The sequence below is a fragment of the Rhea pennata genome, chromosome 7 (genome assembly GCF_028389875.1).
Source record: "Rhea pennata isolate bPtePen1 chromosome 7, bPtePen1.pri, whole genome shotgun sequence".
NCBI classification, from domain to species: Eukaryota; Metazoa; Chordata; class Aves; order Rheiformes; family Rheidae; genus Rhea; species Rhea pennata.
This window is the reverse complement of record NC_084669.1, coordinates 18,787,484-18,803,347: the sequence shown is the minus strand read 5'-3', so window position 1 is coordinate 18,803,347 and position 15,864 is coordinate 18,787,484. Positions and strand designations below refer to the sequence as shown.

General features: G+C 34.5%; 1 protein-coding gene across 1 annotated transcript in view; it reads left to right on the top strand.

Moving 5' to 3' along the window:
• Window positions 1-14,511, top strand: part of HECTD2 (HECT domain E3 ubiquitin protein ligase 2) — a 37,675-nt gene extending 23,164 nt beyond the window's left edge. The window contains exons 13-21 of the mRNA XM_062579705.1: window positions 890-1,022; window positions 4,499-4,587; window positions 6,064-6,222; window positions 6,690-6,764; window positions 7,250-7,337; window positions 7,597-7,703; window positions 9,214-9,329; window positions 9,947-10,090; window positions 12,168-14,511. Of these exons, the coding sequence (XP_062435689.1) occupies window positions 890-1,022; window positions 4,499-4,587; window positions 6,064-6,222; window positions 6,690-6,764; window positions 7,250-7,337; window positions 7,597-7,703; window positions 9,214-9,329; window positions 9,947-10,090; window positions 12,168-12,288 (1,032 nt within the window). The 3' untranslated portion in view covers window positions 12,289-14,511. The remainder of the gene's footprint in view (window positions 1-889; window positions 1,023-4,498; window positions 4,588-6,063; window positions 6,223-6,689; window positions 6,765-7,249; window positions 7,338-7,596; window positions 7,704-9,213; window positions 9,330-9,946; window positions 10,091-12,167) is intronic.
• The last annotated feature ends 1,353 nt before the right edge of the window (window positions 14,512-15,864 follow it).

The following is a 15,864-nucleotide window of genomic DNA, read 5'->3' as shown; positions in this document are numbered from 1 at the left end:
GGGGGGGTGGAGACATTTTATTTCATTTAAAATTTGAAAATTAATTTGCAAAGGAAAGTAAATTCAACTAGTTAAAAATCAAATAATAGCGATACCCATACATATAAAATTTACACAACTGGGACTTACTTGAGCAGCTAAAAACTGTAATTGTTTTAGTACATACATCATCCTAATTGGTTTAAAAGCTTTTTCTGGAGTTGTCAGTAATTTTAGAGGAAAATTGGACAGGGACATTATCTGGATGGTCAATGCTAATTGTGAAAGGCTGTAATCTAATTCTTTGCAGGCCTCTTGCATGCATGGATGAAATGCTGCATGTAGTCTTCTAGGACAAAATAATGAAAAGAGGTGTTACTACAGTCTAAAAACCATCTCTGCGAAACAGTTGGTGTTTGCTGGCAGATGCACTGTGCTGAATAGAACTATGTCCAAATGTTGACAATTTTAGTTACCACCTTATTTGTTAAACATCTCCCAGCAAGGATGCTTTTTTTAAAAAAAAAAAAGCTAGCATTTCTTCCTGATAGGCTGGCACTTGCATAGATCAAAGAGGATAGGTCCAGAGTATTCTAGACAGACTCAAATTTAATGTTTTAGAATCTAGTAGCTCATTAAAAGGCTGCTTTGCAAAACACTGAACTTGCTCTCCAGTCTAGGGAGAGGCATTCTGGGCAAGTGGGTTGATGATGTCAGGTGGTCATAAGACCTGCTTCCCCAAATGATTTTCTTTTTTTAATGCAATTGTGACCTACTAGTAGGAGATGATGCAAATTACTAGTTCAGAGCTTTCTGGTATGAGCTGTAAAGATGAGGAAATGTGTTCTGTATGTCTAGAAGTTGTAATAATGTTAAGTCTACTTTTTAAAATCTCTCTTTTTTGTAATAGTTGGCAAGGAAGAGGGCAGATCTGAAAAAGAAGTTGAAAGTCACGTTTGTAGGAGAAGCTGGTCTTGATATGGGTGGCCTGACAAAAGAGTGGTTTCTTCTTCTAATTCGACAAATTTTCCATCCAGACTATGGTGAGTCCTCGTATTTTTCCTCAAGTACAAGTTTAAAAATTGTTAATTTTAAATTGCCAAAATAGTGATGAATAGGAATTTTCATTAGTCCAATTTTGGGCAGGTTAGTCAATTAATAAATTGATATTGTGAAAACAAAAGATGGCATGTCATGTCATCAGTACAGTTGGGAAGACCGTTAGGCGTAGAAGATAGTGGAAGAGAATGGGATGTTTTGAAGAGCTCCGAAGATTTTGGGGGTTTTTGACAAGGAGGTTTTGAGTGTCCTTGAGAAACTGAGGCTTCATTTCAGTGGTAGGATAAAATTAAAGGTGAACAAACCTCTCATTAATGGAATTAGAATAAAAAGTAGGATTAAACTTTCTAAGGCTTTAGTCGTGCTAAATCTCATTTCACAAACCAGAGGCTCCGTGTTCATGTTTTATTAGGACCATTAGGCTAGTGGTACTCACCAGCTTAGGGATCCTAACAAAATATGAACATTGAGTATAAAACAGGAGGATTCAAGACAGCAGTGGATTTAAAAAAAAAAAAAAAAAAAAAAAAAAAAGTCCTATTGATACATCTGTTGTGTTACAGTGTTTCCAGCTCTAGCCAGAGACAGGACCTTGATTTGCCTGTACGCAGACAGGAGAAGGCCATTAATTATTTTATGAAATGGGACAAAGATAGTTTAAATCTGTTACATATCTGGTGGAATTGGGCCTTTGAGCAGGTGCTTTCAGTTTATTTCCTGAGTAGTTCTTGTGAGTATTCCTGACTTACTAACTAGCTAAGAAGATTAAGCAAAAATCGTTCCAACTGTTCAAATACTGATATTTGCCCTTGGAAATTTTCTAGGATAAATACAAGAGTGTATGTGGAGTATATTCCAATATTTGGAACCAGAATAAGAATCTTCCCATTTAGCTTAAATATGTTGTTTGGTTAAAATCAGAAAATGGTATTTTTATTGCAAAAGTAACACATAACAGTAGATAGTTTAGTAAATACTCAAGTGCTGATAAGGCCAAATGTATTTGTTGTTCTCACCCACTGTTCTTGACTCTTCCTTCTCACGCTGTGTTTTCTACTCTTAAACTGCCCTCAGCTGTCCTCATGTTGTTGCTTTAGAGGATCTCCCTGGTTTTCCATAAGTAGCTGCAGTCGGGTGATGATGTTGTGCATGGTCATGGCAAACTGCCAATTCTGGTGGCCACCTGTGTATCAATTGTTTCAGCTGCACTGATAGTTCAGTGTCTGCAAGCTCTAGCACAGTTTCTTTGTGATTAGTAGAGCTTAGTTCTTACCTGAGTAGTTGTGGTGATATCTGCTGTTTGCATGTGTGCATGGGGCCGGTATTCTTATAGTGGACTGATCTGAGATGCTCTCAGAAGAGCAAGGTCTTTGAATCAGGAGCAGGGAAGGTACAGGCAGATGTGACACTGAATGGAATAGGCTGCCTCTGTGGTTACTAGGGCCTGTGAGCTGCTGATGATAGCATTTTCAGGCCTGGGGGAAAATAAGGAAGACTTCTGAGTAAATAGGATATTAGATCTGAATGACCATTTGTAACCAAGCAGTTCAGTCTACTGTTTCTGTATTGCTGTAGATGGCTCTTGGAGGGTTTTCCCCCCACTTTATATTTGTTCAAATGAGTCAGCTTTCCTCTGTTGTGTATAAATGTCACTAATATGTTTCTGGATTAGTGTGTGCAGAGGTTGTTTAGACTAGAAAAACTGATTGGTTATTGTCATTCAGCATGACACCTGATGGCCCTTTATAGAGTACAAGAGCTTGTCTGTCTGTCTGGAGTTGCCTCCGAAATGCATGGTACTCCATTGCTTAGAGGACTCCTTTTAAAAGATCCACAGAGTTTTAAGCCAGAAATATCTCATACCTGCAGAGATCATTATTTGCCTAGAATCCTTTTCTAGTAAAGGGAAAAAAAAGGTCTGTGTGGAGAAATAACATTTAGTGATAACAAACTTAATAGGAAACAATTTATCCTAGAGAAATTGTTCTTAAGCTTGACAGTTCTGTTAATAAAAATGTGCTGTCAGCAGAGCTTGGTAACTGATGAGTTTGGAAACATTCAAGAGTAATTTGTTAATGCTTAAGTTGCAAATAATGTCTGTCAGTGAAGCTTGGAAGGACAGAGTTCAGCTGTTCAGCATCGCTGCTGTTTGGTGCATGGACCTGGTGCTCCTGGTGCACAGCTGTCCTGCTGCTTCTGGTGATGGCCCTGCCTGAACCTTTTGTGATGAGCTCACTGGTGTAACTCAGGTTTGAAAGAAAAAGTGAGATTACTCAGGAGAACAAGGGAAAAATAAAAATTCTGAAGGCAAATTTTTAGCTGTAGTTTCTCATAAGGGCTAGAGGTCCCTGAGACAGATTTTGGGGGGGGGTTGTTTTCTTTGGGGGCACAGGGGTTCTTTTTGACCAAGGAGTTTGATTTTCATATAAATCTATATTTTCCCACAACCTCATTTACAAAAGAAGATGAGGTGAGGCACTGCATACTGGATATCCTTAGGACGAGTTAGTGCTTTGGTTTACATGCTGGCTGTGGAAATAATGTTATACTGTAGACCCATTCAGTCCCAACAAATTAAAACCAGCCCTCAGTTTTTATCCAATTTAGTTATGAATTGAAGTTAATTTCACTCTTGGTGCTTGCTTAACTAGGGTATAAGTTACTTTTCTTGCTTCTCTGAGAATATTTCTTCCCTAGACGACTTAAAGCTGTTAGGTGGTTTCTTTATGTAGGTTTTTCCTTTCTGTTTCTCTTTAAAACATCTGACGCAAATAGGAGTCATACCATTTTACAGCCCTGATTTTAGTAGGCTTTAGCTTCTGATTTAAGCCAGTTGATAATTGGAGGTTTTTTGTTTTAGGGTTTGTGATTATTTGGGGGATTTTATTTGTTTGTTTTATAACTTCTCTAACTGAAATTTTGGCTACAAAAATATGAAGAATACGCCTTTCCTGCAGGTGCATGTACAAGATAGACTTTTTACAGCGTTGTTCTAAGATGACAAAGCTTGTAGTATTTGTATCATGGAATTCCTGCCTGCATTTTTAAAGATTGTGATCTGCTGCCCATATTGGAAGGCAGGAAGAAATGGGCTTACACTACAGCACGGAAGTTTTAGGTTAGACAGTTACACTTCTGGTTGTACAGATTACAAAGTGCTGAAATAGACTGTATACAGGTGGTGTACAACGTCTGTTATTAGAAATATTGAAGAATACATTACACCAATGCCTATCAGGGCTGATACAATTGATCCTGCTTTGGAGCTCCAGTTGGTGATCCTTGTTGTGAGCTTCTCATCTGCTCCTCCTGCGGAAAGGAGGACATAGAGTTGAAAACAAGCATGGAGATTTATGCTGATAGACGTGCTTGTTAAGGATATATCTGAGAAAAGAATGTTTTAGTATGATCTTTTATTGAAGATAAAGCTCTGTAAAGAACAAATGTCTTGTGCCTACAGGTATGTTCATGTATCACAAGGATTCCCACTGTCATTGGTTCAGCAGCTTTAAATGTGATAACTACTCTGAATTCCGGCTGGTTGGCGCTGTATCCTTTTATGTTCACTAGAAGGTGCTGTATGAACAGGCGTTTAAAGAGCCATTATGTGGGTTCATTGTGGCCAGAAGATTTTCTTCCAGCTCATTCTGATACTGTATGTACAAGTATGTTCTACTTTGAATATATAAAAAGAATGTCATTCAAGCAAAAGAACTAAAAATAGGAAGAAAATGTTTGTTTATGGGTGCGTGGTACATTTTGCAGTCAGAAAATACTAAAATTAAGATTGCATGTGCAATCTTAAATGTATACATGGTCATTTTTTTTGCCATAGTTATGTTTTTTGATCTCATTCTGTAAACATAAATGACCTTGTGTGCATTAATATTTCATTATTTCATTTAAATCCCTGTCCATCAGTATGTGTTGGGGGGAGAGGTAACTGAATGGAAGCTTGTCCTCAGACCTGTCTCGAGGATAGGTCTGTTTCCTAGCTTTTCTGTCGTGCCCATGTACAAAGTCCTCAGACGCATAGTTAACAATAATGAGATGATGATGTTCCCATTTTACTAATGGGAAGCTGAGTCATAAGAGTATTCTGCTAATTTTTTGTTATAATTTCGAATATGTACTACAAACTGTTTGTTCAGGTAACTCATTATTTAATGTTTTGATGTATCTTATTTAAACAATAAGGACATGGAAAGCATTATCTCATTTATCAACAGATATATTTAAGTAATTAATTACATGAGTATGGGGCAAAGGGGACTAAATTGAATGATTCATCTACTTTAATTGAAACTAATTGAAAAATTATTCTGGTTTTGTATTTGTTTTACATGTTTAAATTTTATGACAAAATGTGTGATATTTCTCAAGTATAAGTTGCCTCAATGTGAAACGAAAACAGTAGACTATAATAGCAAATCTGGCAGTAACAAATACAAGTCTGAGAAGAGGAATCAGTTAATCTTATACATGCAAGTTATCTTTTTTTTTTTTAACTAAATTAGTAGCTTGTGCTCTCCCACCCCTATCTATTTCCCCAAACTCTGTGTCTGTGATGTTTCATCAGATAGTCTTAAATGGGTTAGTTGATGAGCTGTAGTGCCAGCACTGATTTGGGTTTATGCTTTTAATTTTATTCAAAAGAAAAATTACTATAATGAGTGCTGTCTATAATTTTTGAATTAAACATCTGGATCTGCAGGTTTTTTTTTATCATAACAATACTTTGAAACAATTGCTTCAGGAAATATTTTTATCAAATATTAAGATGAAGGACTTCAAATGTTCTGTCAATGTGCATTGACTGCTTTAATTTTTACCTAATTAAAGTATAAGATTGTGTTTAAAATTATTTAAATTTTTTGGACTGACATTATTTCCATTCTGTCAGTTTATTTAGCATATATTAGAGTATGCTCAGGAAAAATTTGAATATTTTTTCCAAATTAATTAAAAAGCTAACTACAGCAAGAATGTGAAGGTTTATTCCCCCTTAACCTTTAACATGCATAGCTTATGGGACTTGCTGTGTATAATAGCATCACCCTGGATATTCGTTTTCCACCTTGCTGTTACAAGAAATTGTTGAGTCCTCCCATTGTTCCCTGTGATCACAACACGCTCGTAGGTATCTGTGATGTTACGTTAGAAGACCTGGTTCAGATTATGCCAGTAAGTATTAAGTATTTTAGAGACTGTATTACTAATTTAAAATCTATTTAATGTTTGAATCATACATGGTTTCAGAAGAGCCCCTTTTTTGTGTGTTGACTGATAAAGTCTCCCTTTTTGTACTGAAAATAGAAATTCTCCACATTCTGTAGCAAAGTAGAATTTCTACAGTTCTACTTTTATTGAAGTTAGAATACTAAAGATCAATATAAATGTTCTGGGCATGTTTTCCATACAGAAATGGAAAATTTAATAGCTTATATTGAAATTAAAAAAAAAAAAAAAAACTCATTCTTTTGAATGTATTATTCAGGCACTATGTTTTCTAGTATATATGAACATTTTGAATATGCTTTTTTTTTTTTTCCAAGGTACTTCTTGTATAGTGTAATGATTCTGGTATGTCCTTGTAAAGCACATTCTTTAGTTTTGTAAGTTTACTAAAGGTTTTTTTACTGTTACTGTAGGAATTGGCCCATGGACTAAGTGAACTTCTATCCTATGAAGGCAATGTTGAAGAGGATTTTTACTCAACCTTTCAGGTCATTACATACACAATGATAAGTGATTCTCAGACTAGTTCAGTAATTTGTAACCAGTGTTTCTGCAATGGAGTGGCCCACAAAGAGTGCTTGCTGAGTGTTTGAAATGTAACTGGACGAGATGAAAGCTCGCTTACGAGCATCAGTCAAGTTGCTGGAGCTTAGGGCATGCAACAGCCCACTCCATCTCGCAGGGCTTTGAGCTGTGGCTGCATTTCAAGTCAGCCTAAGTATTGACTGCCAGGATTCTGCATCCTGCTGCTGGTGCGTTTCTAGCTTTCTGCATCCTCTGACACTATCGCCTTACAATCAGTGACTTTGTGGCGTTGTTGAAAACGGGTAATATTTAATTTTAAAAAATCGTCATACTAGCAGCATATTCTAAAAAGTGATATAAATACTTGCAATAAAAAATACAAGCTTTGTAATTTGTGAGTATATGAACCTCTTCTCTAGCACTGAGCTTAAAAACTCTCTTTCCCCAGGTTTTTCAGGAAGAATTTGGTGTTATAAAATCTTACAACCTAAAGCCAAATGGAGATAAAATTCCAGTCACAAATCAGAATAGAAAAGGTACTTCAATACATATTAATTATGCAAACTTGGCAGATTGTTAAACAAAATTTAGACTTATAAAGGGAAAAACTGATAAATTTCAAAGTGTGACATTGAAATTCTTAAAATTTTCTCTACCAACCTTAATAGGATCTTATTAGTACCTAAAGTAAAAGGCATTCATTTTTATTAATTCAATGCAGTTTGAGATGGCACAACAAGTGATTGTCTAAAACTCTTACAATATAACAAAATTAAAATATTTTTCTTTTTTTAGAATATGTGCAGCTTTATGTTGATTTTCTTCTCAATAAATCGATCTACAAACAATTTGCAGCTTTCTATTACGGATTTCACAGTGTCTGTGCTTCATATGCGCTGCTGGTAAGAGTAAAGTAAAGCATAATTTTTCGCTTCTGTTTCAGATATGTGAGAATGACTAATGATGTTATTAGGGTTCATAAGGAATCTTATTTAATCAATGTAGTTGAATATAAACATCTAGTTATAACTATATAGGGATGTTTGTTTTGCTACCGAGGAGTCACAGGTTCAGACGTAGTTTTGTCCTGCTCTCTTCACCATCAGGACTCTCAGTAATTTTACAAGGAGAAGAGGGAAGAAAACGAAGTAGTAAAAGTCATAGGTTGAGGACACTGGGTTGTGGTTTTTTGGGTTTTTTTAAACAGTGTTTTACTTGCAAAATAGAGCAGGGTTGATCCAGAGTAACATAATACACCACAGCCAAGTTGTGCATAACTTCTCTTAAGGATAAGAGTAAAGTTCCATGTTTGTAGATTGTGTATAATACTCTGGGAGCAAGTTTGCAAGAGTCCCCAGAGTCCAAGAAGAACAAAAGGAATTAAGCAGGCAATGAGCTATTATCTGCAGTGATCTATTAGAAACAGATAAATAAAGGTCCACAAATTATTTTATTTTTAGCAGTGTGTTTTCACTGACACTTCACAAGCTTTCGTGTGAACATTTACAAGGACTCTCTGTATTGCCTACAGTCACAGGTGTAAAGCTCCAAAAACCCATTACATTCTGCTGGAAGAATATTCAATGAGACTGATATTAAAGATTCTTGTGTACACAGTCCTATTTGGCTGTTGGAATGTCTTTTATATTTTACATTCTTCCTTGTGCAGTAAGAAGAGAAGGAAGAGGCAGTTAGTATTTGCATGAAAATTTCTGCAATCCTGTGAAATTAACCAAATATGACACGCTTGCAGAAAAGTGAAATGTGACCAACTGCAAGGAAGTTTCAGGAAGGAGACTGAAAATCCATTGAAATGCCATGAAGTATTTTCATGCAGCTTAAAAATGTTGTAGTAAATGATTAAGAAGTAGGTTCTACTAGTGCAAGTTTAGCAGTCATTTAACATGATTTATTGTTTTATGTATTAGCATTGCACATAGTGTGTACAACAAAGAGTCAGATTCTGTCTGCCACTGATCCTTATCAGTTCACTTTGGGTAGAAATAAAATAAAAATTGTATTAAGAAAAAAAGAGATAAGACCCTGTTTGTGAACTCCAGATGTAAAAACCTAATTTTCTTCCTGACTCATTTGTAATCTAACTGAAAGACAAGCAAGACAGTGTAATACATGTAATAATGGAAGAGAAATGAGGTATAAAAGAAATATGCTAAATTTGATGTTTTCCACTAACTTTGCTTTCTACTATATATAGTAGTAAGAGATTCATCAAAATGTCAAGGAATTTATTTTCCTATGAAACAACGTGCTCGATCAAAGTTATAAATTTATATTTGAATATCATTAAATTTTCTATAATGAAAACAAAATATCCTAAATAATTTTTAATGGGGATCTTGTAGCATCGGTTCTCATCTTTAACAAAAATGTTTTACAATTCACTTCTGACAGCTACTTCGTCCAGAAGAGGTTGAAATTCTTGTTTGTGGTAGTCCTGAACTGGATATGTCCGCTTTACAGCGAAGTACCCAATATGAGGGCTACCAGAAAACTGATCTTACTATACGGTAGGTTTAAATCTTTTATTATTTTTATTCTAAATAAACAGTATAGAATGGTAGACTGTTTGGAATAATCTCTTCTTTGAATATAGTCTGAAAATAAATCATAAATGATTGAAGCTTTAAAAATGTTTTTCCGGATAAGACAGACTTAATTTATCTGCAAGTAGGAACACCTAGAGTCTTAATGATATGATGTCTTCCTGGGTATGTTTAGAAGGATATAACCAGTTTGAGTTGGAAGTAGTCAAAAAGAACAATAGTTTCAAATCCTGCATGGTGAAACCTGAGTCTTTATTATCCAATCTTCTAAAAGTGTTTTTTTCTCTTCAAATACTGCTAGATACTCAGGATATTTATAACAGTAGGACAACATTTTATATAAAAGTGGTTTGGGGCATCATTTGATAATAAATCATTGTAAAATTCACTAATGCCGTATGTATCAAATCCCCAGGAATTTTTTCAAAACTTCATGTATTAGGATAGTACTGATGTCCTACTTATTAAATTTGTAGCTAGTGACAATTTATCATATAGTATTTGCAGTTGTGTTATATCCTTCTGCTTTGTCAGGATATTTCATCTTGCACCATTTTCTTGTTCCTCTGTCTTGAATAAAGATACTTTTGGGATGTAGTACTTGGATTTTCTCTTGACCTTCAAAAGAAGCTGCTACATTTTGCTACAGGAAGTGATAGAGTACCTGTGGGAGGAATGGCTGATTTGAATTTCAAGATTTCAAAGAGTGAAACATCCACTAATTGGTAAATAATTTTCTGAACTTTCTTTATTTTCATTCTTAAATTATTTTCTGAGAGTCCTTGTTGCTCTTGAATGTCCTTATAAAGAAGAACAAACTTAATTTATAAGGGAGAAACTTTATGGTCTCTTCTAGCTTGTTCTTAGGATGTTATTAAACCCATTTATTAATTACCTAAATTTAGCAGATGATTATCTAATACAAAATCAGTTCTCCAGCTAATGTTTACATCTGAGTCCAGGAGTTACTTATTTATGAAGATTTTCCTTACATGTCTTCAGTACAAAGAAACTATTAGCTTTACTGTTCCTAGCATGACAGCTGAGCTAATTAAAATACGCTGTGAATCACTTTGAATTTTTCTGAATTCATTGAGTCTGCTTGTCCCTATGAATAGCAGCCTGTACAGCTGCATAAAAACATTTACATTATTTCTTGACCGGCTAAATAAGGATTTTAACATGTATGGCTGGTAAAGATGCAGCTTTCCTTTATGGTCTCTGGGTAAGTGGATTGCTAATGCAGAAGTTGCTCCTATGTATCTGGAGCAAAGCAGCCCATAACTTCATTGTGAAAGTTAAATTGAAGTCCATGCCAAGTACTTAGATTTTTTGGTAGCGTTTCACTTTGTACTGAAGTGAAAAAATTCCTCGTGCTTTCCAGCTAGTATTTTCTTTCTCAAGAATGGAGGAAGCTGGTTTAAATAATCTGGAAAGCTGTCTACAAAAGCTTACTGGTTCTGAAGCTTCCTAAGCAAAAATTGATGGCTTACCTTCAACTCTCAAGCTTTTAACATAATTCCTTTAAAATGTTTTTATTATGTTTCTAAAAGTAACAATTTTATTGGTTTTCTGAGGAGACCCAAACTGTGTGCATGCCAACTCTCTGTGTTTCTAAATTTTGTTTATATCATTACTAAAGCTTTATTCAATTAGCCCATAACTGATTGAAGTCATATGTTAAATGAACATAAGGATCTGGTAAAAATGAAGAAAATTCAGTCATCTTTGAATTTGTTTAATTTCACTGTCTTGTAAGTTGCTGCTTTTTTTGAAACTTGAAAAATGTATTTTGAAATAGCACGTATTTTAGTTATCTGGGTCTGTGTTTTACAAGGTAATCTTTGCAGTCAGACTGCCAGTGCAGTGATGGACATGGGCATGTTGGCACTGTGTTGCTCACAAGGAAGGATCAGAGAATGCAATTCCCTCAGTGCCCTCCTGCTTGTCACTTGAGGTTTTAAAGGGCAGGAAGATCCCATAGTTTCTTTCTGCCTGTGGCTGTAAGCCCAGACGTTGGTGACATCTAGTATTGATGACAAAACAAATATTTATATTTCTCAAGAATAGTTCTCATCAAACTAATCCCTCTTAATGATGAGCAGTGTTTGCAGTGTTTCAGCCAGGCAATCTGAAGGGACATCTGCAGATATGTTCAAGCTCAGTTTTCAGAAGAAACTCACAAGTTCAAATATTGGCATGACCTGAACCAAAATGTATGAACTGTTGTTTTTTCAGGACTTCAATCAGTTCCTCTGTGCTTTGCCCTGACACACGTTTGTGAGGATGTATTTTTACCAGGCTGAGCTTTCAGTCTTTTGTATCCTAACAGTAACTGTGGCCCATCTAGCTGTGTCCATACCTACTGCACAACCCACTTCATTCTTCACGTTGTGGGTTTTGATTACTCCAAATTTAGTATTTAGAGAAGAACTGTTTTTTTTTTTTTTGTTTTTTTTTTTTTTGTTTTTTTTTTTGTTTTTTTTTTGACGTTGTTTGGCTATTTGGAATTTGCAAAACCTATAAGGGATATTTCCAACTTAAGCAAAAAAGAAAGGGAGGGGAGAGGGGACTGCAGGCAAACAAACCAGCTTGAGTACCTGAGGCACATGTGTTGTAAATATAAACAGTACCACTGTTATTCACATCTTGAACAGTAACACTGGGATTAATACTCCTTTTAGAGGATTACTTTTTTTAAGTCATGTTGAACTGGAAATCTGTAGGTAAATGGCAGTGTCCTACTTGTATTGTTGTTATTAAATGAGAGGTTTTATTTCTTTTTTAATTTCAATTTTTTAGGTTACCTGTGGCCCATACTTGCTTCAACCAGCTTTGTCTCCCTCCTTACAAGAACAAGAAAGAATTGAAGCAAAAGTTGATTATTGGAATTTCAAATGCAGAGGGGTTTGGTCTAGAATGAGGGAAAGTACTTCAAGAACAGCATTTTTATGTAGCACTCACTCTCTTCTAATTGTGCCTTTAAGCTTTTCATTGTTATGTCTCTTGATAATGTGGAAGTCTTACTCAACTTAAAACGTTTTTTAAATTAAATATGAAGTGTATGTTTTTTTTTTTTTTGCTGTATGGCAATACATTTACTGCTTGCTTTATTACAGAAAGTAGTTTTCTTCATACAGAAAGTTGGTCTATTTGATTAAAAAAAATGACTAAGGCGAGTTCTAAGTTATAGCTCTTTTCTCATTATTCTTATAGCACTTTATCATTAATCATAATTACTTTAAATCGTGTGTATCCCACTGGGAAATAATATACAGAATATTTCTTGATTAACTAATTCCAGTGGTAGAATGTCTTCAGTTAACACAAACAGTAGAAAAGAATGTAACATAGAGCATGTAGCCATATTTTCACAAAGGCAAATAGGAATTTTAATCTTTATAAAATGTATGCAGTTTTAATATTCTGGTTTTCATTCTCAGTTAAACAGGCTGTCTAAGAAGCATGTAAATAATTGCTGGTGAACAGATAGGGTTTTGATAGTGCCATTTACTGCTAAAAGTTTATTTTTTATGAATAAGAAGAGATTTTAAATGTTCTATATTCAGCTTTTACAGATCAACAGGATTGTACAAGAAGGTTAAAAGGTAATTTTCAAGTTAAGTGGATTCAAGGTCAAACTACAGGTGTTAAGCAACTTGCATGTTCCTCCTTTGAAACCAATAACAAACTAACCAGGTTTACTGGTTTACTTCTAGAGTAAATAAAGCTAGATACTTAGAATAAATTCCTCATATACTTAATATTTCAGAAAAAGAATGAAATCCACAACATAAGAAAAAATGACACGTAGTGTATCATGGTATCATCAGCAACTTTGTTGGAAGTCTTAAAGCTATGAATACAATAACATTTCAGAAGAATGTTGAAGCCTTCATTAACTTGAAGGTCAGCACCTAAAGAAAATGTTTTTTAGTTTTCCCTACACAAATTAATTTCTTAGTATTTCTCTTCTGAATTAGTACAACTAGGAGCTGGGGAAAAAACTAGTTCTAAAATGCAGATGTAATTAAAAGTCTGCATTTTATTCATTAGACAGAATTTATTAGCATGCAGTATAGTATTTTTTTTATTATTATTGAAAGCTACTGTATATTCTATAGGTTTCTATTTCAGCTGAATAAAGGCTAGATCTTCCAAGATAATTAGGCACCTAACTTGTCAGCTTTCCCAGTTGACTTCTATTGGGAGTTGTTTCCCGGTTGACTTCTATTGGGAGTTGGTGCTTAAATATTTTTGAGTATCTGTATTCCATTACTTATTTGCAATAATAGCAAAATATTTTATTTTTCTTGTTTTCCCTTTCTTTATTTGCATACAATCAACAGATTTTCACATGATGAACAAATTAATTTCTCTAATCCGTAGTCTTAAAGTCATTGTGGGTTTTCTTCAATAGCTAAGTGTAAATTTCATTTTATTCTCTTTCCTAGAGAAGACAGTGGTGATTTTGTTAATTTATTAAAGTAGAGACAAATAGTGGGATACTTTAAAATATCTTGCATTGTATTAATTGTGCTGTTACTGAAACAAATATTCATTGGAACTTAGCTTGGAACTAAGCTAAGGTAGCACTGTCTGTGTTAAAAGCAGCAGTTCAAAATTTTGTACTCTATATGGTTTCTTCCAAAATGGAGATTTAAAAATAGATTTCAATTTACAGGAATTCAGGTGTTAAGAAAGAAATGAAACTTTCACCATTGCACTGAATGAACTAGACAGAAATTTAGAATTGCTTGAACCCAGCAGCAGAAGTGGATGTAGGTAAGAAATCTGGAAACAAACACCTCCCTTTCCCCCCCTCTGTAGAACTGAATTTGTGGAATTTTAGCTCATGAATAAATAGCTATACAGTTTATCTGAAAACAAGGCACATTAGCCAAAATATTTTTTTATGGATTAAGCCCAATTTTAATAACTATTTATCTATTATTGTTAAAATAAAAGCTTTATCTTCTTATTTTCACTGAAAATTGCACTGTCTTGGGTTTAGTTTTATTTATTAAAGCTTTTTTGATTTACTTTGTAATATTACCTCAGACTTCTAAAAAAAAGCTATTGTATTCGCATCAGTTTTTAAATCAGATACTGTCATGTAATGACATTTTATATATATCCTGATGTTAATAAATTATATAGTAAATTTTGTATTTGTTAAATGAAAACATTACACTTATTTATGAAATAAGCCTCTGATCATTTAAAACTTTTCTTCAATAACTTTTTGTTGTTCTTTGGTCTTGCCCTGTAATTCAGCAAATCTTTTTTTATTTCCATCAGTGTTTTGTACCGTACAAAAGAAATCTGGTTTGTATAAACTTGTTCATTACTTAGTATCTATTTTTATGTATTAAAATTGTGCAGTTGTTAAACATCTCAATTTCTGACCTTATTTAAATTCAAGTTTCAAAAATTGATCATAATGGACTTAATCTGTTCTGCCTCTCTGCTTTTGCCTTATTTTTTTCTTTTGAAAGTTGTTCTTTGCAGCAACAGTTTTGTTAAGTCTTAGTATGGCTCACTGGATGAGAAATTGAATTTAAACCACTAGAGGTACACCCAGAAGTATATTGCGTATCTGTAGTCAAAATTAAAGTGTTCCAGTGCTTACCATGTTGTAACAGTGCTATAAAATAATGTGGATCCTGAAGTTAGTTTTCTTGGTTTGACCCCTCAAGTGCAAGAGTACTCTGACATGTAGTGAGAGTGAAGCTGTTGTATGTGTTGTCTTTTTTCCAACTACTTTTAATATTTAAATCAGAAGGAATATAGAGTAAGAACATTAAGCTTTTTCCATGGTCACAGTTCCTGATGAAAGGATGGATCTCTGACCGTGTTTAAAGTCTTGTCTGTTTTGTCCCACTCATGTTACCTGCAGATGACAGCAAAGATGAGGATCAAAATGACTTAAAAGTCATATTTGCCACTTTACTTACAGTAGGTGCTGTAAGTACAAATAATTTTTAAAATTATCTTATGAAAGAATATCATAAATCTCAAATTCACAAAAGCAGCAAATATATATTTATTTTCTCCTTCCACCACCTGCCTATGGAGGCAGGAGGGAAGAAGCAGTTGCTTCTGTCTAGTGCTGGGTTTTGAAAATACTTCTTTCCCTGAAGGTTTCTTTAGCATGGTTAGACATAAAGCAGAGACCTTTCCCAAGCTGCCAAAAGAGGGAACTGTTTGCTGCTGATCTCTGAACGGTCAACAGCCTGAAGACTGCTGTTTAGAAAGAGCTTAGAAAACCTTGGCTTACTCAGACCAGATATCAGATGGCTATTGCTAGGCCTTAAAAGTGAAACGCAGTATTTCTCTTTTGGTTTTGGCTAAGAGGTGCTAAGATTCTTTCTCTGTGGTTAGAATTGGTGGTCCTAGTTGACTTGCTCCAAAAGCAAATGCTGTGTCTTTCACAGATACGATATTTAATATGCTTTCAGAGTCCTTACCTGAAAAATAAAGGAGGGGAAAAAAAAAA